Source organism: Ips typographus, linkage group LG13 (genome assembly GCF_016097725.1).
Source record: "Ips typographus isolate SLU linkage group LG13, UJ_Ityp_2.0, whole genome shotgun sequence".
Lineage (NCBI taxonomy): Eukaryota > Metazoa > Arthropoda > Insecta > Coleoptera > Curculionidae > Ips > Ips typographus.
The window spans coordinates 2,788,547-2,812,545 of NC_138434.1; the positions used below are offsets into that span (position 1 = coordinate 2,788,547).

Consider the following 23,999-nt stretch of genomic DNA (forward strand, 5'->3'; position numbering starts at 1 on the left):
AGGTTAACAGTAGAAACAACACACAAAAGTCATTTCAATTGCTCGTATATTTACACAGAACGTTCGTTTTGTTGCTCTGTGGTGTGACCAACTGTCAACGTGACATCACACAACCATAGAGCGACAAAACGAACGAAAAAATAATAAGTTAATTAAACTATACACTGTAATCATTTTAATAACATAAATATGTACAAAATTGGAAAATGTGCTGCATTAAGAGATCTACTAGTACTACATTTACATTGCACAAATGTACAAAACTACTTTCTCCTATATGGGTGGTTTTAAGGCCTCTTTTCAGAGGATAAGTATAAAATTTGTACACTTAACTGTATTATATCCATATATTTGTGAGATTGCGCAAGTGTCGTTTGACAGCAGTGGCGGGTGTTGAAAAAGACACCCTGTAAGCTTCAGCTTGATATCTCCAGCCGTTTTCAAGATTTCAGTAAAAAAAAACACCAAATTCATCAACTATTTCACTATTACTACTGTTATCTGTATCTGTATCTTACTACGTCATTGTATTGCGCAAACTCTGGACCACAAATGAACGAACATCCGTTATTAAGGCAGACGGTAGAAGACTCCGTCTCGTGCCACAAGATATAGTCTGCAACCCGCACCGGGTTCGTAAAGTATAATGAAAATAGTAAATCATTTCTAAATTATCGTCTAACACATGTAAGTAAAACCTATTTTATTATTGTGGTACTTTGTGCATGTAAAAAGTATTGTTTAAAGTGTTACTTTACCTGTAATGTATTTACCTGTATGTTGATTCTACCTGTAAAACAAGATTACGTTTAACTTGTTGAGCCAAAAGAGTTTTACAATATTTAAGGTGTAAATTGCGTACGCCGCCACTGCTTCAAAGTCACTTTATACTAATGGTGTTTCAGTGTGACGTTACGTTAACCTCACAACGTAACCTAACCCGACACTTAGTTTGTCTCTAAATAATTAAATATTTGGTACGATTTCGAAGCCTTAAAAAACTAATAAATATCACTGAACGACAAAGTCTGGGAGTTTTGATTATGCAGATGATGGTGCAGATCATCTAAACTTTGGTGGGATAAATTGCTGTCAATGATTGATGAACTGCTTGGGGAACTGTTTGGACCGTTGCTTTGTATGGTGTTGTTGTTGTTTTGGTTGCCTTCCTGCCTCATCAGGTTTCGTCGCCATTTTGCTCGGGCATTTTGGAACCACACCTAAAAATTGTGCTCAGAAAAAGCTTCAGAATAGTCTGATGAGGCCTTTACCTGCAAAACTCGTTTGGACAATCCAGTTTTCTGTGCTAACTGCTTTAAATCTTTAGCGTCCGGGTTTTGGTTGATGGCAAAATATGTTTTCATGGTACGTAATTGGTGGTGTTTGAAGGAGGTTCTCATTCTGCAAAAATGTTAATTCGTCCCATGAAAATGGGGAACTAAGAAGAAGAAAATGGTTATTATTACCGTTTTGTCCGTTGCGTTTGGTGGCCATTGCTCGAAGCTGGAGATGTCACGGACGAATCGTAGGAAAGCGACTCCATGGAGGAGGAGAGGTCGCCTTGATGCAGCATTTCTGTAACAAACAATCCTGTCAGTCATGTTTCAATAAGTGACAGCTGTCAAAAATGACTGATGAATTTTTTTAAGAAATTGATTAGGAACATTTTTGGTCCCTCGTAAATTTTTTGCAACTTTCGCCCTTTTCAAGTTATTTAGCAAAAACTAGTTTGACGCAACAAATTTTCAAATTAGTTGTAATTGTGGTTTGAAATTTGAACACCCTGTAACGCAGTTATTTTTGAGAGTTCAGGCGGGTTGAACCACTCAAATTAACCGTCTAAAACTCCTTTTTCCAGTGGTGTTAAGCAAAAATTTTTATCCGAAAAATTGTGTACAGGGTGACCAAAAACAGTCAATCACCATACTTTTCATACACACCCTGTATACTCGAAGCAAAAACGCTCCTGCAAACTTACGGTGTTGGGTTAAGGAACTGATTAGGACCATTTTTGGTCCCTTGTAAATTTTTTGTAACTTTGGTCCTTTTTGATTTATTTAGCAAAAACTAGTTTGACGCAACAAATTTTCAAATTAGTTGTAATTGTGGTTTGAAATTTGAACACCCTGTAACGCAGTTATTTTTGAGAGTTCAGGCGGGTTGAACCACTCAAATTAACCGTCTAAAGCTCCTTTTTCCAGTGGTGTTAAGCAAAAATTTCTATCTGAAAAATTTTGTACAGGGTGAACAAAAACATTCAATTGCCATAATTTGTATGCACACTCAGTATACTGGAAGCAAAAACGATCCTGTAAACTTGTAGTGTTGAGTTAATGAGACTATTTCAAAATGGTGATGATATTTAGGGTTAAAGTTATATCTTTAGGCTACCAAATAACGTAACTAGTGTCGTTTTGTACGGCTGTAACGTCATCGCAATTTTGATTAATTTTCACTGTATGAAACAAAAAACTGAAAACGGTGTTGCCAATATATGGAAAAAATACTTGAAAACCATTGAAATGCACTCACAATCGAAACAATGGCAAACAGCCCTTTGTTTTCCCTATAAACATCAGTGAAACACTCACGAAGCTGTCCATACACGTATTCGATACCTTGTTATAGAAAAGTAAAGCAGTTGCATTTGTAAACAATGGCATTGTGCCCCCCTTAGTATTGTCCTGGACGTTTTTCTTCTAATGAGCAAATACAATGTGTTTTCAGCGTTTTGTTTAGTCCAGCCCTTACAGAAGGTTTTATGGGATTCTAGGGCTTTAATCGAGCAGGTGTTGATTAATAGATAATCCCTAAAGCGGACCATACAAAAATTCCTTAGCGGCCATAACGTTTTTAACCAATGGGCTACCGGATGGAACTTATCCAATCAGGATCTGAGGACACTTTTCAACTGTCAAACGGTTTCGGCCCGGCCACCCACCGTACCAACGACCCAATAAATTACCAGTCGATATAGGATCGATACTTGACTGTACAGTGTTGCCACACTGTCACCACAATCCACTAAACCAATTTCTAATCACCAAAAACACCAACCACTTTGAACTGTTGTACCTACTTAAAATGCACTTTTTTGTCCCAAAATGAGGGACATTTCCACGGACCGCAATAGGAAATCTTTGCAAGGGGATGTGGCAACGTTGCGCTGGTCAGTCGAATTAAAAAAAAAAAACATCGGTGCTGGTTCTGGGAGCTTTAAAACTGCCGACAATAAATTTAAAAACAAATCGATGCATTCGAAATGAGTCTCGAAAATCGTCACCACGATCGTTTTTTGTTTTTTTTTTTTTTTTATAAATGGTCGACTAAGGCTGTGTTTACACCACCCATAAAGATCTCGGATGGGGATATGCTGTCAGTATAGTAATTATGGTTCAAGTTTGCTTCAAATATTCTGCAGGCACAATTGGATTTACCGCAAAAACTAACAATTGTGGCAGGCAAAAATCAACTGAATATTTGAAGCCCTCTAGTGGCCAAACTATTTAACCAATCAGGTAATGTTGCATATCGGCGGAAAGCCCATTTCATTAGCTATCCATCGACATATAAAAGTCTATACCTTAGCGGTCAAATACGGAAGCAATTTAGGTTCAAACGAAATATTGCATAAGAAACAGGGGCAGAAAGTCCAATTAATTTAATAGACCATAATTATGAAATTATATCCCTATAAACATTTTTGACAGTTACGTGAGTCTAGTTTTGACTAAATTGTAGTTCGTTCAACTGTCTTTTCACTACCCTAAAAAGTGTTTAGTGTCTACTGTCAAAACAACGTCACAATTTGTCAATAAATGTGACGTTACACTAAAATGCGGTTACTAGACTTTGTTCAATTTGACAGCTAGTAATTCTGTTATTTTGACAGTTACGACAATCTAGTTTTGACCAAATTGTAGCCCGTTAAACTGTCTTTTGACCAACCTAAAGTGTGTAGTGTCAACTGTCAAAACAACGTCACAATTTTCTAATTAAATGTGACGTTGCACTAAAATGCAGTTACTAGATTTTGTTCACTTTGACAGCTAGTAATTCAGTCATTTTGACAGTTAGGTTAGTCTAGTTTTGACTAAATTGTAGTTCATCAACTGTCTGTTGACTACCCCAAAAAGTGTTTAGTGACAACTGTCAAAATAACGTCATAATTTGTAATTAAATGTGACGTTGCACTAAAATGAAGTTACTAGACTTTGTTCATTTTGACAGCTAGTAATTCAGTCATTTTGACAGTTAGCTTAGTCTAGTTTTGACTAAATTGTAGCTCGTTCAACTGTCTTTTGACTACCCTAAAGTGTGTAGTGTCAACTGTCAAAACAACGTCACAATTTTCTAATTAAATGTGACGTTGCACTAAAATGCAGTTACTAGACTTTGTTCATTTTGACAGCTGGTAGTTCAGTCATTTTGACAGTTAGGTTCGTCTAGTTTTGACTAAATTGTAGTTCGTTCAACTGTCCTTTGACTACCCCAAAAAGTGTTTAGTGTGAATTGTCAAAACAACGTCATAATTTGTCAATAAATGTGACGTTGCACTAAAATTCGGTTACTAGAGTTTGTTCACTTTGACAGCTCGTAATTCTGTTATTTTGACAGTTACGTCAATCTAGTTTTGACCAAATTGTAGCCCGTTAAACTGTCTTTTGACTACCCTAAAGTGTGTAGTGTCAACTGTCAAAACAACGTCACAATTTTCTGATTAAATGTGACGTTGCACTAAAATGCAGTTACTAGTCTTTGTTCATTTTGACAGCTGGTAATTCAGTCATTTTGATAGTTACGTCAGTGTAGTTTTGACCAAATAGTAGCCCTTTAACGATAAAAACAGTAAGACATTCCAAATTGTGCTGCTCCGTCCCTGAGGAACCGAGCTTGTTGAAACTTGCAAATTTATTAAACTCACTTTATTTTATTAAATTATTTCTATGGCTATTGGTGTTGACATGGTGAATGAACTAACTTTAACAACTTTGCGGATTGCTGTAACCACACTGATATCTTTATGGATCAAATTTGCTTGAAAGCAATTATCGTTTTAAAGGATTTTGCCATAAGAACTGGGAACGGTAGCAAGCAAAAATAGACCAGAGTGACTAGAAAAAGAAATTTTATTCCCTTAAAATTCCAAGCTCGATTAAGTTACTGACCAGTCATAAAACCTTTTGAAGTTTCCATGAAAACCGTCCTTTAAAGATAACACTCAGGACTTTAAGGGTAGCCTTAGAGTGGTTTATTCGGTCTAAAACCTATTTAAGGGCCAGTTGTTTGTGAATTTCCTTGTGGCACACAGTTGCTACTTCTTTAAAGGTAATCAGACCGTTAAAAGTCCCATAATTCTTTCCCTTTTCTAGATAAAATAGTGTAGATAGTAAAAAATGGGGCCAAAACTGAAAAACTGTTTTGTATGGTGTTATCAGGACGCACCTGTCTGTTTAAGTAACCGATGAAGATGTTATTTAATGGTTATTTCCATCAATTTTACTATTTGAAAACCTGCTTCCAAATACTACCGAGAAAATGATGTTTAATCTCGTTTTGACGAGTGTGGGAGCCTGAATAAGGCCCACAAGGGCGCTATAGTGTGTTTACCACTTAAACACGTCTATCAGATATAGAAAAATAGACAACGATGCAAATAATGAAGGGATAAGCCCTTTGCCGAGTATAAGGGCTCTTCAAAAGCTTTAGTGCTGGTTGGATTTTGCTGTAAATATAATTATATTATAAAACCACCATTTTTTTTCTCATAAATCACGTGATCTGAAGAGCGAAATTTCAAAGTTTGACCTGACTATCACATCAAGTGTTGGCACAGTTTACTAATATACTTTTAGAAAACCAGTATTTTGAATTAGATTTTATTTCAACAGTTTCAAACTTTTGTCACAGTTGACTGGTGTTCCTAATTAAGGTTAGGTCAATTCCCCATGCCAGTGTTGCGGTGTTTTAGAGAAGGGAATGAACTCGATAAGAAGTCCAGTAGACTCAAGTCTGGGGATATGGCCTGTTCAGTTGCCATTTTGAATTCTGCCCGGTTTTTCTGTCGATAACAATTAGCGGAGAATTTGAACTGTTCTCGTTTTGGGCGGCCTTTTTCGGTGTTTTTGGATGTCTCCTTATAAATATTCCGCTGCCAGTACGTCTCAACAAGGGCATGAAATGTCCATTATAATTCAGTATTAAAAACAGAGAGAGAGGAGAAACATCAGCAATCAATTTTCTGATGAATATAAAGATGAGTGTCCTTGTTTTCAGTCACTGATTGTACCGTTATAGGTAATTTTAGTCCAAAAAGTAGTATAATCTTTTAAGGTCAATTTCCTTTACAATTAGATGCAATTTAAAGTTGGAATCCCGTTAAGTCACCGATATTTTTCAAGCAAAAATCAACCTTATCGTCAAATTACTCTAATTCTCGTTTGTAAATGATTGAATTGTCAAATTTTCATCAAGCTATAAAATTGCAATCTTTTTTTGTTCATTTTATACTTTCATGGACCGTAACTCTCAATTCAAACCCAATTTATATATTTTTTTTATTATTGTCTGTTTGTTTATTGAAATTGACTAGTAATCCAAATTAATGAAATTTAATATCAAATTTTGTAATTTACAATTGCGAAATTAAATGTTTTATGAATGAAACTGGCAATTTAAAAATCCAAATTAATGAAATTTACAATTGAAATTTTAAATTTAAAATTATGAAATTCACTGTTTTATTGATAAAATTAACTGTTCAAGTATACAAATTAATGAAATTTAATATCCAATTTTATAATTTTCATTTATGAAATTAGCTGTTTTATTGAAGAAATTGACTGTATATTAATACAAATTAATGAAATTTAATATCAAATTTTGTAATTTACATTTGCGAAATTAAATATTTTATGAATGAAATTGACCATTAAAATATCCAAATTATTGAAATTTACATTTGAAATTTAAAATCATGAAATTCACTGTTTTATTGATAAAATTAACTGTTCAAGCATAAAAATTAATGTAATTTAAAATCCAATTTTATTATTTCTATTTATGAAATTAGCTTTTTTTATTGAAGAAATTGACTGTATAATTATCCAAATTAGTGAAATTTAATATCAAATTTGGTAATTTACAATTACGAAATTAAATGTTTCTGAATGAAATCATCAAAGTATCCAAATTAATGAAATTTAATATTAAATTTGGTAATTTACATTTGCGAAATTAAATATTTTATGAATGAAACTGACCATCAAAGTATCCAAATTGATGAAATTTACAATTGAAATTTTAAATTTAAAATTATTAAATTCACTGTTTTATTGATGAAATTAACTTCAAGTATCCAAATTAATGAAATTTACAGCCCAATTTGATAATTTTTATTTATGAAATTAGCTTTTTTATTGAAGAAATTGACTGTATAATTATCCAAATTAGTGAAATTTAATATTAAATTTGGTAATTTACCATTGCGAAATTAAATATTTTATGATCGAAACTGATCATCAAAGTATCCAAATTGATGAAATTTACAATTGAAATTTGAAATTTAAAATTATGAAATTCACTGTTTTATTGATGAAATTAACTGTTCAAGTATACAAATTAATGTAATTTAATATCCAATTTTATTATTTTTATTTATAAAATTAGCTTTTTTATTGAAAAAATTGACTGTACAATTATCCAAATTAATGAAATTTACAATTCAAAATTATGAAATTCACTGTTTTTTTGATGAAATTAACTGTTCAAGTATCCAAATTAATGAAATTTACAACCCAATTTTATAATTCTCATTTATGAAATTAGCTGTTTTAGTGAAGAAATTGACTGTATAATTATTCAAATTAATGAAATTTAATATCAAATTTTGTAATTTACAATTACGAAATTAAATGTTTTATGAATGAAACTGACAATCTAAAAATCCAAATTAATGAAATATGAAATTTAAAATCATGAAATTCACTGTTTTATTGATGAAATTAACTGTTCAAGTATACAAATTAATGTAATTTAATATCCAATTTTATTATTTTTATTTATGAAATTAGCTTTTTTATTGAAAAAATTGACTGTATAATTTTCCGAATTAATGAAATTTAATATCAATTTTTGTAATTTACAATTGCGAAATTAAATATTTGATGATCGAAACTGACCATCAAAGTATCCAAATTGATGAAATTTACAATTGAAATTTGAAATTTAAAATTATGAAATTCACTGTTTTATTGATGAAATTAACTTTAAGTATCCAAGTCAATTAAATTTCATATTTTATAATTTGCATTTATGAAATTAGCTGTTTTATTGAAGAAATTGACTGTATAATTATCCAAATTAATAAAATTTAATATAAAATTTTGTAATTTACAATTGCGAAATTAAATGTTTTATGAATGAAACTGACAATCTAAAAATCCAAATTAATGAAATTTACAATTGAAATTTTAAATTTAAAATTATGAAATTTACTGTTTTATTGATGAAATTAACTTCAAGTATCCAAATTAATAAAATTTTATATTTTTTTTATTAATGTTTTTTTGAAAAAAATGACTGTTTAATTATCCAAATTAATTAAACTTAGCATTCAAATTAGCAATTAAAAATTATGAAATTAACCGTTTTATTAATGAAATGTCCAAACTAATAAAATTGCCTGTCTAATTATCCAGATTAATTAAATTTTAATATCTCCGGAAATTTAAGAGGTACGAACCTGAAATTTCGAGGATCCTACTAGGAATTTTGTATTTTAAATTATTTTAACCTGAAAATTCAGAGAAATTTACAGTTTTTTTCTGAAATTTTTAGTGAATTATTACAGTTATTTGAAAAAAATAATATTTTCGAAACTACAAGAGATATAGGGTGGATTTTTGGATTGAATTATCAAGCAAACCGCAAACCTTCTGTGATCACACTCTTTGAAGGTTTTTCACAGGATCGGACTGGACAAAATTAATTTTATTAAAATATACTTATGGTTTTAAAAAAGGTTATGGGTTATGGGACTTACCTAGAGTAGCAGCTGCCATTCTCATTCCTATATCCCCACAACTGGCCTCATCCACAATGGGTTTCCTTTTTCTGGGCCGTCCCTTATGACTTTGTGGAGGGGTGTTGGGGGGGTAATACCCCGGAGACTCCCCCCCAGAATATACAGGGTGATCGTGTGGATCGAACGTGTCCATCATTTCGTAATGAGGCCTGTTTAAACAGAAACTATACAGGTACAAAATGCTTTGGAATGGTTTTGTGATTTATTAAGAGCAATACCTGCAGTAAATCAGGCCGTCTCGCAGTCCAAAATGGTCGCCTTTGGACAGGGGAATACCGCACAAAGTGCAGGAGAAACATTGTAAATGATAAACCAGGTCTCTGGCTCTCATTACCAATTCGCTGGCTGATATACCTGCATGGCATTTTCCACATCTAGTAACCGCGAACATCCTGTATATATAAAGAGCAGAGAATTATTAACATGCAGATGGCGCAGCTGCTTTCAAAATTGCATAATCCCCCTGAATCAATAATAATCGTTTTAATTATAAATTCGTATAAGAAACCAAGGGATTAAATCCATAAATAATTTCTTTTTTTTTTTTGCCCAGTTGCATATTATACAGGAAGTGACAAAAAGTGTAATTTTCCTACCGCCCTTAGATATACGCAATTATGTGTAATAAGGCTGTCAATTAGAATCGTTTCAGATTTTTTTTTATTAATATTGGTTTGTTGACTTTATTTGTGGAGTTACAGCAAAAATGTAACATTAAGACTTGTAGGGAATTTTACGCTTTACAAGATTGCTTCAAAGCATTTTTTGCCCTGAATGAGCATTTAAAGAAGTTACAAGCCGAAAACTGTCTGCGATGCACTCAAATGCTTCACTACCTCCAAAGTTCAGGTGTAGGTTTAATAGAGCGTAGCTCCGTTATTTGAAAACTTACTGCAAAAGTGTAAATTAGAGAGTTGTAGAGAATTTCATGGTTTAGAAGATTATTTCAAAGAATTTTTGCCCTTAAAAAATTATTTCTCTCTCTTTCTCCCTTGGTGGTTGCTTTCAACAAAAACAAAAACATAAAGTCATAAAATTGAATCAAATACGGTAGAGTCAAAATAAGTGCATTCACTGTGTTAAGCAAGTTTTAACCATACAGAAATGTACCCTAGTTACGTTAGAAATTGATTAGAAAATGAATGTAAATAAGGTCGATTTTCGGTTGAAATGAATTAGTGCTTGAACGAGACTTACGGTTCTAAATACGTTTTGCGCCAAGCAAAACTCAGCCTTATAGGTGTAATAAGGTAGGATCAATTAAACTGAAAACAGTCCCCAGAATCTAATCTAAATATACGCGGCAGTCGAAAATATATGGCCGCATTATAATTCGGTGGAGTGAAGACAACGACCATAACTCTCACAAAGATAAAAACCAGATCGGCGTATGAGGCCCATAAATTCGGCCGCGTCCTAATTAATTGAAACCTTCGGATTTCAAACCAAAATTCGTCTTTTAGACCAGAAAAACAAAAAAAGTAGAAAAGAAGAATTCCGGCGGGTGCAAAAATACGGGAGACAGCCAATTAGTAGAAATTGATATTCATTGTTCTTTTGGTCGCATTCTTTTACAAATAGTTATTTTAGAATTATCTCGCCCATGGATATTTTTCCATTTAATTAACATTTTTATTGGGCGTCATTGACGATCACGTATTAAATACAAAATGGCCGCTGTGTAAATTTCCATTTTGTCGTGTCAAAAGAAATGACAGTTTGGACCTTTTGGGAAACTTCTAGACGGTTCTAGAACACTTTGAAAGCTTTTAGACTGCTCTAGAAGCGAATGAAAGCTTTCAGAGTGTTTTGAAGCCTTTTGGAAGCTTCTTTGCTGTTTCAAGAGCTTTTGAAAGCTTCTAGCTTGTCCTTGAGAATTTAACAAAGCTTATAAACTTTTTAAAAGCTTCTGGAAGCTTCCAGGTAGTTTCAAGACCATTTGGAAGTTTCTAGACTGTTTTGGAACCTTTCGACTGCTTTAGAAGCATTTTGGTGTTTTTATAGTGTTTTGAAATCATTTAGACTACTTTAGAAGCTCTTGGTAGGTTATTGAATTGTTTAGAAAGCCCATTGAAGCTTCTGGACTTCTTTAAAAGCATTTGGAAACTTCTAGACCGGCCTGGAAAGTTTTTGAACTGTTCTAGTACTATTTGGAAGCTTTTAGACTGTTTTGAATACTTTTACGAGCTTCTTGACTAGTTGAAGAGCATTTGAAAGCTCCTTGACTGTTTTGAAAGCATTTTAGAGCTTCTATAGTGTTTTGAAGTCATTTTAGACTACTGAAGAAGTATTTGGACAATTTAAAGAGCACATATTGAAGCTTTTAAACGGCTTTAAAAGCATTTGAACTGTTCTAAGAGTTTTTGGAAGCTTCTAGGCTGTTTTAAGTGCATTTAGAAGCCTACGGACTGTTTATGATTGCTTTAGAAGCATATTGGAATTTTTATAGTGTTTGGAAAATGTTTGACATTTTTCTAAATTACTTTAAAAGCATTAAAAAGGTTTTGAACTATTTAAAAGCATCTTGAAGCTTCTGGACTGCTTTAGAACTATTTGGAAACTTCTGGACGCTTTTGGAAGTATTCGGAAGGCTTCTAGACTGTCTTGAATTCTTTTGGGAGCTTCTAGACTAGTTTATAAGCGTTTGGAAGATTCTAGACTGTTCTGAAACGTTTTTGAGAGCTTCAAGACTTTTTTAAAAGCTTTTAAGCTTTGAGGCTTTTCAAGAAGCATCTGGAAGCTTCTAGACTGTATTGGAAGCCTTTGAAAGGTTTTAGAGTGCTTTAGAGGCATATGTAGGCTTCAGACTGTTATAAACGCATCTGACAGGTTTTAAATTTCTCTAGTAGCATATGGAAGCTTTCAGACTGTTTTGAAAGATTTTGAGAGCTTCTAGACTGGTTAAAGAGCATTTGTAACGCGTCTGGATTGTTTTTGAAAACTTCCAGGTTGCTTAAGAAGCATTTGGAACGTTTTTGAACTGTTCAGAATAGTATTGACGCATCTGGACTACTTTAGTAGTGTTTGGAAGCTTCTAAACGGTTCTGGAAGACTTCGTAAGGCTTTTAGACTGTATTGAACTCTTTTGGGAGCTTCTAGACAGTTTTAGGAGCATCGTGAAGCTTCCAGATTGTTTCAGAAGCATTTGGAACATTCTATATTGTATTTAAAGCTTTTTTCTGCTGCTGCTTAGGTTTTTAATGTTTGACAGTTTGTTTAATTATTTGACAATGACGCTACCGCCATCTTTGCTCTACAAAACGAATCAAGATGGCGACTAACCGACACATGGTTTTCCCAGATAAAACTAAAAACAAATTATACAATATGGCCGTTATTTAGTTAGTTAAAAATCAAAATGGCACCCAATGCCTTAAATTACATGTATTTAAGACATAGGGACTACTAAGCCAACTTCAAAGCCGCAAATTTCCATTACTTTAAATGGGACACCCTGTATATTTGAGTACCATTCGATTCTGCTTTACAAGCCCTACATAATGACCTAAAATGTACGGTTTCCGAGATAATTAGGGGCAAAATCTCCTTTACCTTTAACAGGGAGATGACTTTTTTTTTAACCCACAATTTCCTCTTATTTTACATGCAACGACCCTGTATATGTTAGAACCAATCGATTCCGCTTATCAAGGCATAGATTCTAGCAAGCCAAAACAAAAAAAAAATTATGTCAGTAAGGTTTAATTTTGCTTGGCTTAATTGTAAAAACAACAGCAAACTCCATAACAATCAGAAACAGTTTCAAGCCACTTTGACCCTTACGTACATGAAAGTTTGAAAATAATCAGTTGGAATGTTTAAAAAAAACTACTGAACCGTGCAAAGTGTTTCCCTGTACGTTTTCCTTCAACCTTTTTGATATAAACGTGGCGATAAGCCAAATCACCAGTTATACGAACTGACAAGCGTATCAACCCACACAAAGTCAGTCACAAGTCGTTTGCAGATGCGTGTTTCCCACAAATTTGTTTTTGCTGGATAACGAACGAAATTAATTATTCAGAAAAATAGACCAGAGAGTTTTCATTAGACTGTTTTTTAAACATTGCCTCTGGGGGACAGTAGGCACATTCCCATGGTCATAAAAATATGGTCCAATTAATTAAACAATAATAGTAGAAGAAAACTTTTTTTTTTTTTGGGTGGAACGCCACCGGAATTTTAATAGGAAAGAATGTCCGGTCTCATTATTTTTAGGTTACGTAACCTTTCTTCCTTTTTTTTTGAAAATGTAATAATTTAGGAACATTTTGACCAAACTGATAACTGTTTTGGGTGAATTTATTGCCATTGTTCCGGGCATCCGAAAATGTGTCACACACGCCACCGATTCGATGGTAGCACTAGATTGTCAATGGAATTGGACCCAATTATCGAATTTTTCCTATTAAAAACAACCTGAAATAGGGAAACGATTTAGTGGATTGTATAATAAGGTTGCTTGAAATAATTTATGATTCAAATGGAATTTGTTGTTGCCATTAGCACTATTACCAAGCAAAAATGAACCTTACGTAATTTTTACATTTTTATATTAAAAGAGTGAAGTTCTGTTCATGTTTCTGAATCAACCTGGAAACCTCCACAGGCTTTTACAACAATTCTTGAAACGAGGGAAGGGAATCATCAAGAGAAGGACCTGTAGAATGTGACAAGAACCCGCCATTATCAGCTTCTTCTGTCAAATTCTATCAACACTTCTTGTGAGAATTCGGTTTCCTGCTTTAAGAATAGGCCCTCAGACACGTTCCAAATGCTCTTTAACCAGTTTAGAAGCTCTCAAAATGTTTCAAAACAGTCTGAAAGCTTCCATATGCTACTAGAGAAATTTAAAACCTTTCAGATCCGTTTATATCAGTCTAGAAGCCTAAATATATGAATCTAAACCACTCTAAAACCTTTCAAAGGCTTCTAATACAGTCTAGAAACTGCAAGAAGCATCCTAAACAGCCTTCAAGCTCTTAAAAGGTTTTAAGAAAAGTCTTGAAGCTCTCAAACCTTTCAGAACAGTCTAAAAGCTTCATCAACTAATCTAGAAGCTCTCAAAATAATTCAAGACAGTCTAAAAGCCTTCCAAAAACTTCCAGAACCGTCCAGAAATTCCAAATAATTTTAAACCAGTCCAGAAGCTTTTTAAACAGTTCAAAACTGTCTAGAAGCTTCCAAATGTTTCTGAAATAGCCTAGAGGCTTCCAAAATCTTTTAGAATAACCTAAAAACATTCGAATCCACTTTAGTTAATGTCTAGAAGCTCTTAAAAGATTTCAATACAGTATAGAAGTTTCCAAATCATCCTAAAGCAGTCCAGAAGCTTCAAGATGCTTTTAAAGCAATCATACACCTTCGGAAAGCTTATAAATGCTCTTAAAACAGCCTAGAAGCTTCCAACAGCTTTTAGAACAGTTCAGAAGATTTCCAAACGCTTCAAAACAGTTCAGACATTTCAATATGTGCTCTTTAAACCAAAAACCTACCAAATGCTTCTAAAGTAGTCTAAAATCTGCAAAATGCTATAGAAACTCCAAAATACTTCTAAAGCATTCGAAGGCCTTTCAAAACAGTCTAGAAAGCTTTCAAATGCTCTTCATTTAGTCTAGAAGCTCCCAAAAGGATTCGAAATAGTCTAAAAGCTTCCAAATGCTTTCAAAAAATTTCCATGTTCGTCTATAAGTTTCCAAAGGCTTTTAAAAAAGTCCAGAAGCTTCAGTGGGTTTTCGAAATAGTTCAATAATTTGCCAAATGCTTCTGCCTTAGTGTAAAATGATTTCAAAACAGTATAGAGACTTTAAAATGCCTCTTAAGTAGTCGAAATCTTTCCAAAACAGTCTAAAAGCTACCAAATGTGTCTGAAACAGCCTAGAGGCTTCCAAAATCTTTTAGAACAGCCTAAAAACGTTCCAAATCTTCTTTAGTTAATGTCTAGAAGCTCTTAAAAGTTTTCAATACAGTCTAAAAGGTTCAAGATGCTCCTAAAAGCTTTTAAGAAAAGTCTAGTAGTTTCCAAATCATTCTAAAGCAGTCCAGAAGCTTCAAGATGCTTTTAAACAGTTCAACCCCTTTTAAATGCTCCTAAATTATTCAAAAAAATGTTTTCAAACACTATAGAATCTCCAAAATGCTTCTAAAGCCATCATAAACCTTCGGAAAGCTTCCAAATGCTCTTAAAACAGCCTAGAAGCTTCCAACAGCTTTTAGAACAGTTCAGAAGATTTCCAAACGCTTCGAAAACAGTCCAGAAACTTCAATATGTGCTCTTTAAACCAAAAACCTACCAAATGCTTCTAAAGTAGTCTAAAATGACTGCAAAACGCTATAGAAACTCCAAAATACTTCTAAAGCAGTCGAAGGCCTTTCAAAACAACCTAGAAAGCTTTCAAATGCTCTTCAATTAGTCTAGAAGCTCCCAAAAGGATTCGAAACAGTCTAAAAGCTTCCAAATGCTTTCAAAAAATTTCCAGGGTCGTCTAGAAGTTTCCAAAGGCTTTTAAAAAAGTCCAGAAGCTTCAGTGGGCTTTTGAAATAGTTCAATAAGCTGCCAAATGCTTCTGCCTTAGTGTAAAATGATTTCAAAACAGTATAGAGACTTTAAAATGCCTCTTAAGCAGTCGAAATCTTTCCAAAACAGTCTAAAAGCTGCCAAATGTGTCTGAAACAGCCTAGAGGCTTCCAAAATCTTTTAGAACAGCCTAAAAAGGTTCCAAATCCTCTTCAGTTAATGTCTAGAAGCTTTTAAAAGATTTCAATACAGTCTAGAAGCTTCAAGCTACTCCTAAAAGCTTTTAAGAAAAGTCTAGAAGTTTCCAAATCATTCTAAAACAGTCCAGAAGCTTCAAGATGCTTTTAAACAGTTCATTCCCTTTTAAATGCTTCTAAAGCAATCATAAACCTTCGGAAAGCTTATAAATGCTCTTCAAACAGTTCAGAAGCTTTCCAAACGCTTCTAAAACAGTCCAGAAACTTCAATATCTGCTCTTTAAACCAAATGCTTCTAAAGTAGTCTAAAATGACTGCAAAACGCTATAGAAACTCCAAAATACTTCTAAAGCAGTCGAAGGCCTTTCAAAACAGTCTAGAAAGCATTCAAATGCTATTCAATTAGTCTAGAAGCTCCCAAAAGGATTTTAGACAGTCTAAAAGCTTCCAAATGCTCTTAAAACAGCCTAGAAGCTTCCAACAGCCCTTAGAACAGTTCAGAAGCTTTCCAAACGCTTCTAAAACAGTCCAGAAACTTCAATATGTGCTCTTTAAACCAAAAACCTACCAAATGCTTCTAAAGTAGTCTAAAATGACTGCAAAACGCTATAGAAACTCCAAAATACTTCTAAAGCAGTCGAAGGCCTTTCAAAACAATCTAGAAAGCTTTCAAATGCTCTTCATTTAGTCTAGAAGCTCCCAAAAGGATTCGAAACAGTCTAAAAGCTTCCAAATGCTTTCAAAAAATTTCCAGGGTCGTCTAGAAGTTCAATAATCTGCCAAATGCTTCTGCCGTAGAGTAAAATGATTTCAAAACAGTATAGAGACTTTAAAATGCTTCTTAAGCAGTCGAAATCTTTCCAAAACAGTCTAAAAGCTGCCAAATGTGTCTGAAACAGCCTGGAAGCTATTAGAACAATCTATAAGCTTGCAAGAATTCTTCACAACATTAAAGAAACTTTCTAAAGCTCTTGAAACAGCCTAGAAGTTTCCAAATTACTACAAAACACTCTGAAAGCTACTACATGCTTCTACAGTCCAAAAGCTAGCTTTTAGAACCGTCTAGAAGTTTGCCAAACCTTCCAAAACAGTCTATAAGTTTCTAAAAATCCTTCAGAAGAACTTAAAAACTTCCAAAAGGCTTCAAAACACTCTGAAAGCTTTCGAAACAGTGTAGAAGCTTCAAAATGCTTCTGAAACACCCTAGAAGTTTCCAAAAGCTTTAAGAACAGTATAGAGTAGCTTTAAAAAATCCTCCACAACAATTTGGAAGCTTCCAATTGCTCTTGGAACCTAGAAGCTTCCAAAAGGCACCTTCCTGCTTCTAGAGCAGTCTAAAAGCCTTAAAAGTCTTCTGGACCTGTCTAGAAGTTTGCCAAAGCTTCCAAAACAGTTTATAAGTTTCCAAAAATCCTTCAGAAGAGCTTAGAAGCTTCCAAAAGGCTTCAAAACACTCTGAAAGCTTTCGAAACAGTGTAGAAGCTTCAAAATGCTTCTGAAACACCCTAGAAGTTTCCAAAAGCTTTAAGAACAGTATAGAGTAGCTTTAAAAAATCCTCCAGAAAAATTTGGAAGCTTCCAATTGCTCTTGGAACCTAGAAGCTTCCAAAAGACACCTTCCTGCTTCTAGAGCAGTCTAAAAGCCTTGAAAGTCTTCTAGAACCGTCTAGAAGTTTGCCAAAGCTTCCAAAACAGTTTATAAGTTTCCAAAAGGCTTCAAAACACTCTGAAAGCTTTCAAAACAGTGTAGAAGCTTCAAGATGCTTCTGAAACACCCTAGAAGTTTCCAAAAGCTTTAAAAACAGTATAGAGTAGCTTTAAAAAATCCTCCAGAACAATTTGGAAGCTTCCAATTGCTCTTGGAACCTAGAAGCTTCCAAAAGACACCTTCCTGCTTCTAGAGCAGTCTAAAAGCCTTAAAAGTCTTCTAGAACCGTCTAGAAGTTTCTCATTACTGTTGAAACGTATATTAGTCTTTATACAGGGTGTGTCTTACCTGTAATAATCGTCTTTACAGTAGATATTGCCATCTCGAGCAAAACAACTCAGTTCACTATCCAAAGGTAGTTTGCATTCGCAACATTTCAAACAGCAGGCATGCCATTGGCGGTCCACGGCCAATAAATAGTAACGATCCTGTATTTTCCCCCCGCAACCCGCACAGGATGACGCTTCCCCCAGTGACGAGCCGCCCATGCTTGAACAGGGTGAAGCAGGCACGTGATCGATGGGATCCCGGTCTTTAAGCATGTTGAAAATCTGCAAATACACCACCGACCAATTAGAATATCCCTGCCAAACCGACCAGGGGACGTACAGGGTGGCTCATGGAAAACGAGACCATTTACTATACAGAGCAGTTTTGATTAAGTGTTGCTTGTCTCTGGTTCTGGTTACGGATGGGTCATCGTGTATAATTTGATTCATTATTACAGTATAGTTGGTTCCGTATAATTTTTTTGTGATTTTCTATGTCGCCTTCCTAGTTTAAAGGCGCCACTGAGTACAGTTAACTACGTAGTCTGGGTTCACACCAAAGTAATGATTACACCAAAACGGTGGTACCTAGAAGAATTTTAGTGCCGGAATCGTATTTTTCAGGTCGAAATTAATAAATAGAGACAATTTTTTAAGGTGGTACCAATTACCCTTAAAACCCTATCAAAAACTTTAAAAAGTCGTTAATTTGAAATTTTGTTGTGTCATTCACTAATGTCAAAATTGTCATGCATCTCAAAAGGGTTTTTGAGATGCATGACAGTTATTTTGACAATTGTCACGCGCCCGTTTAGCTGAATAGTGTTCTACAATCACGTGACAACCGTCACTAACGTAAAAACTGTCAAACTATGCTGTAAAGTTGTAAAAACTCGTATTTAGAAACGTTTTCTTGACGTATTTGATATAAAACGTATTTCTGAGATTTATGACAGTTATTTTGGCAATTGTCACGTGACTGTCTAGTTAAATAGTGTTTTACAATCACGTGACAACTGTCGCTAACGTCAAAACTGTCAAACTGTGCTATAAAGTTGCAAAAATCACGGTTTAGAAACGCTTTCTTGCAGTATTTGATATAAAACGTGTTTTTGAGATGTATGACAGTTATTTTGACAATTGTCACGTGACTGTCTAGTTAAATAGTGTTTTACAATCACGTGACAACTGTTGCTAACGTCAAAACTGTCAAACTATGCTCTAAAGTTGCAAAAATCAGGGTTTAGAAACGTTTTCTTGCAATATTTGATACAAAATGAGTTTTTGAGATTTATGACAGTTGTTTTGACATTTTTTACGCGACCGTCTAGCTAAATAATGTTTTACAATCACGTGACAACTGTCACTAACGTCAAAATTGTCAAACTATGCTCTAAAGTTGCAAAAATTAGGATTTAGAAACTTTTCTTGTAGTATTTGATATAAAACGTGTTTTTGAGATTTATGACAGTTATTTTGACAATTGTCACGTGACTGTCTAGTTAATTAGTGTCTTACAATCACGTGACAACTGTCGCTAACGTCAAAACTGTCAAACTGTGCTCTAAATTTGCAAAAAACAGGGTTTAGAAACGTTTTCTTGAATTATTTGATATAAAACGGGTTTTTGAGATTTATGACAGTTATTTTGACAATTGTCACGTGACCGTCTAACTAAACAGCCTTCTGAAATCACGTGACAACTGTCACTAACGAACGTAAAAACAGTCAAACTATGCTCTAAAGTTGCAAAAATCTGGGTTTAGAAACGTTTTCTAGCAGTATTTGATATAAAACGTGTTTTTGAGATGTATGACAGTTATTTTAACAATTGTCACGTGACTGTCTAGTTAAATAGTGTTCTACAATCACGTGACAACTGTCATTAACGTCAAAACTGTCAAACTATGCCCTAAAGCTGCAAAAAACTGGGTTTAGAAACGTTTTCTTGAAAAATTTTATATAAAACGTGTTTTTGAGATTTATGACAGTTATTTTGACAATTGTCACGTGACCGTCTAACTAAATAGTCGTCTGAAATCACGTGACAACTGTCACTAACGTCAAAACTCTCAAAATATACTCTAAATTTGCAAAAAACAGGGTTTAGAAACGTTTTCTTGTAGTATTTGATTTAAAACGTGTTTTTGAGATTCTGACAGTTATTTTGACAATTGTCACGTGACCGTCTAGCTAAATAGAGTTCTACAATCACGTGACAAGTCTTACCGTTTGACCGCTAGAGGGCGTCAAAGTTAATTAATGTTTTTTGAGGATTTTTGCAAATAACTCCAAAACTATTTAACTTAGAGGTCTGACATTTTTATCGTAAATGTATCTTGATAAGACGCAAGTTTTATTATCTATAACATTTCCAAAATATGTTCAAATCATTCAAATTTTTCTGCAAAAAATTTCAAATTTTCACTGAATCGTAAAAGTTTGACTTAGGGTACCAAAAGACCGTACTGCTCTTTGTGAACCCTAAAAACTGTCAAAAAACGTATATTTTCAAAATATTTTGAAAAACTGTTGTCCTAGACAAATTCAGACACCGGAATCGGGCTCCTGAGGTCAAAATTAGTATGTAAAGGCCATTTTTTAGACCTACATGACGCATGTTCAGAGAATATCACATCAAAAGCCTAAAAAAGTCATTAAGACTAAATTTTGGTGCATTTCACCACTAAATCGTGAATAACTCAGTTATTGGAAACAATTATTATAAAAACATCGTATGATCATAAATAGGTAATGAATGGAGCTATCACGTGACGGTGAGCAGACTATTCTAGGTCTCACTGTTTGGCCGCTAGAAAGCGTTAAAGTTCATTATTTTTTTACGAGCATCAGATATCTTCTCCAACTGACATTAATTTGAGTTTTGGTTAATTACAATTATTAAAAGCAAATTGTGTACATTTACACAAAAATTGTCCCTACAAATTAAATGCATGTAAAGGCGAAATTGGCATGAAATTAATTGCTTCCTAAACCTGATTTGCCTTGGTAGTTGGAAGGGAGGGTAAGCGAAAATGAGTCTAATTAATCTTAGTTTCGGTTTTTGGTGAATTACAATTATAATGTATTACTATAATTAGATGCCAAAATCATCATTTTTACCTCACAAATAAAGGCGATATTGGCTTGAAACAAATTGCTTCCCAAACGGAACTTGCTGTTACACTGAACAATGATGGCAAGCGAAACTAGGCGTTAATGACCACACAAGATTGAATCTGAATTAATTTATGTTAATTAATCACCAAAACCTGACCTGCAGTTTCACCTATTCAGATTTAATGCAAAACTATTCATTACAGTCACTCGACTACGCCCACGATTGTACGTATAAATTACTTTCAGGTCAATTTGTTAATTGTTAATTGTAATTGCCCATTCGATACAATTTATTGAGTTGGAGACAATGCTTGTACCAATTAATTCCGCGACGATTTATTGATTCGCGAGGAATTTGAACGTAATTGGAATCCTCACTTAAGGAGACAATGAACCAGGGAATTTGCTGTTTTGGTGCGACCAACTATTTCTACTGGGTGTCCCAAGCCATCTAGAAACTTGTCTCTTAAAATTTCCGTCAATAAAGTCTAATTTCGCTTACCAGCAATATTCCGTTTGAACGCAAATCCCGTTTGGAAAGCAATTTGTTTCAAACCAATTTCGTCTTTATTATTTACATTTAATTTGTTCTGCTTGACATTTTTAACAGTGAATCGGTGTTTCTTCTCTATTTGTTTTATTTGGTTTAACACTTAATCAGGACAGTAGGTACAGTCAAAAAAAATGTCCCTAAAACAGAAAGGTAAACTAAAATTGGAAAGTTAAAACTCATTTCTCATTTCACCAGTGTTTATGGGTTGAAATTTGCTTGAAATTTTCCTGTCATTAATTTGAAAAATCATAAATCTGAATCACTACACTTTTCATGCACCCCCTGTATAGTAGTACTGTAAAACTTCCAGGGATAAGTTTAGCAGTACTTTAAGAACATTTTTGCTCCCTTTAAAAAATTTCGTAACTTTCACCGTTTCTGAGTTATTAAGCAAAAACTGGTTTTGATGCAACAAATTTTCAAATCAATTGAAATTGTGGTTTGAAATTTGAACACCCTGTAACTCGGTTATTTTCAGGGGTTCAGGGAGGCTAGACCACTCAAATTAACTGTCTTGAGCCCCTCTTTCCAGTGGTGTAAAGCAAAAAATTCTAGCTTAAAAATTGCGTACAGGGTGATAAAAATAGTGAACCAGTATACTTTTCTTGCACACCCTGTACACTGGAAGCAACAGCGGTCTTGCAAACTTATCGTGTTGGGTTAAGGAGTTGATTAAGAACATTTTTGCTCCCTTGCAAATTTTTCGTAACTTTCACCGTTTCCCAGTTATTTAGCAAAAACCAATTTGAGATGCAACAAATTTTCAAATTAGTTGAAATTTGTGATTTGAAATTTGAACACTCTGTAACTCAGTTATTTTTGGGAGTTCAAGGTCATTCAACCACTTAAAATAACCGTTTTCAGCTCCTTTTTCCAGTGGTGTTAAACAAAAAATTGTATTTTAAAAATTGCGTACAAAGTGACAAAAATAGTGGACAATTTGAAAGTATCTGAAATTTGAATATGGTTTAAAGGACAGTCAGAGACAAAATCTATGGTAAAACCTACTTAAAGTGAGAAAATCACGGTTTTAAGCACATTTTTGGAATCGTCATTAAATTTCCTATCCGATAACCTGAAAAAACACTACAAAACTTAATACAGTCAGGTAGAAAAGCGGTATCAAAACTTGAACTACCAGAAACATTATTTACCAGTAATTTACCGGTTAAATTTTCCTGGTAAAGTAAAAACTTTACTTACCGCTAATTTACCCATCACTATTTGCACCCAATTATAGGTACAGTCAATGAGGAAAAAATAGTCTCATTTTGCAACTGATCAATGATGTATTTTTGTCATAAAACCGTTAATTCTAGGTCACCCTGTATAATGTGTGAACAATTGAAATTTTAGTGGAAATAAAATCTGAACCAGAAAGGCTTTACTAATATACAGGGTGTGCTGTATACAGGGATTTGAAAAAATTTCTTAATTAACTTGATATTGCTAAATTACTTGTTATACAGTTAGGATAAAATGGTGGAAGCGCCAGAATAATGTTTGGGGATAAAGGATATCTCAAAAACTAATAAGTGTGGGTCGGGGACCCTTTTGGTTTGGGTTGAGATGGGCAATCGCGTGACCTAAGTGATAAAAATAACCCATTTTCGTGCGAATATCTCGGAAACGGAAAATGACAGACAAGATTTTCCGATGGCTTCGTATTGGGTGAGCAAAAACGCAACTTTTTTGACTTTTGACAGGAGTTGTCAGGAAATTTGATTTTTTTGCATTATAAATCGCTGATTGCTCGATTAGTTGAAACATTTATAGCTAATGAATAAAACTGTCACGTGACTTTGAGTGGGGGGACAATAAGTCTTACCGTTTGGCCGCTAGAGGGAGTTGATTCAATGCTTTTTAAATTTTCGTAAATATCTCAAAAAATATTAAATCGTGAATAACTCGGTTATTTTAAACATTTACTTATAGACACATGATAAGAGAGTACATCCTGAATGGGACTATCACGTGACGTTGAGTAAGTTGTATAGTTTGGCAGCCAGGGGGCGTCAAATTTGATTAATTGTTTTTAGTACATTTCTTGTTAAAGTGTGAATTTTTGTAAAATTCAACCTAAAAAAAATATCTCAATAACGTGCAAGCTGAACAGATTACGTCACAGCATTTTGCTTTGATTTTTACCATACATTTCCCCGTCATAAATTTCGTTATTTAATATAATTTAGATGCAAGAATTGCTATGGAATTTAAAACGGTTTATACAGGCGTAACAGTGTTTTTCACAATATTTATCAAAAACTGTCGGATTATGACTTAATTTATTCATATCAACCCATTTAAGGCACGCTTGATTTGAAATTCAAATGATTCCACCTACAGGAATTAATTAAAACCCATGTGGCAACGTTGCTTAACCTATAAAATTAAACTCACCATAAGAAATTCAATAGGAAATCCGTTTTGGCAGAAAAAAACCACGAAATCACCCAGTCACTAAAAATTCACTGTTGGTGCACCATAAAGCCTGTTTCACACTACTCTGTCACTACTACAACACATCTAAAGCTGGCTGTACATCTCGCA

The 23,999-nt window shown here is 33.9% G+C and overlaps 1 protein-coding gene across 2 annotated transcripts; it reads right to left on the reverse strand.

The window, feature by feature from the left end:
- Window positions 1–29: 29 nt before the first annotated feature.
- On the reverse strand, window positions 30–23,999 carry LOC145737034 (LIM/homeobox protein Lhx9-like). 2 transcript variants are annotated; one of them, XM_081991611.1, is made up of 7 exons: window positions 23,850–23,999; window positions 17,796–18,058; window positions 9,304–9,477; window positions 9,044–9,234; window positions 1,467–1,575; window positions 1,272–1,401; window positions 30–1,220 (listed from the first exon to the last, which is right to left on the reverse strand). In XM_081991611.1, the coding sequence occupies exons 1-7, from the start codon at window positions 23,850–23,852 to the stop codon at window positions 1,002–1,004; spliced, it is 1,089 nt and encodes a 362-aa protein (XP_081847737.1). In that variant the 5' UTR covers window positions 23,853–23,999; the 3' UTR covers window positions 30–1,001. The 2 variants fall into 2 exon arrangements, with proteins under 2 accessions (XP_081847737.1, XP_081847736.1); XM_081991610.1 differs by having other exon boundaries at window positions 9,044–9,249.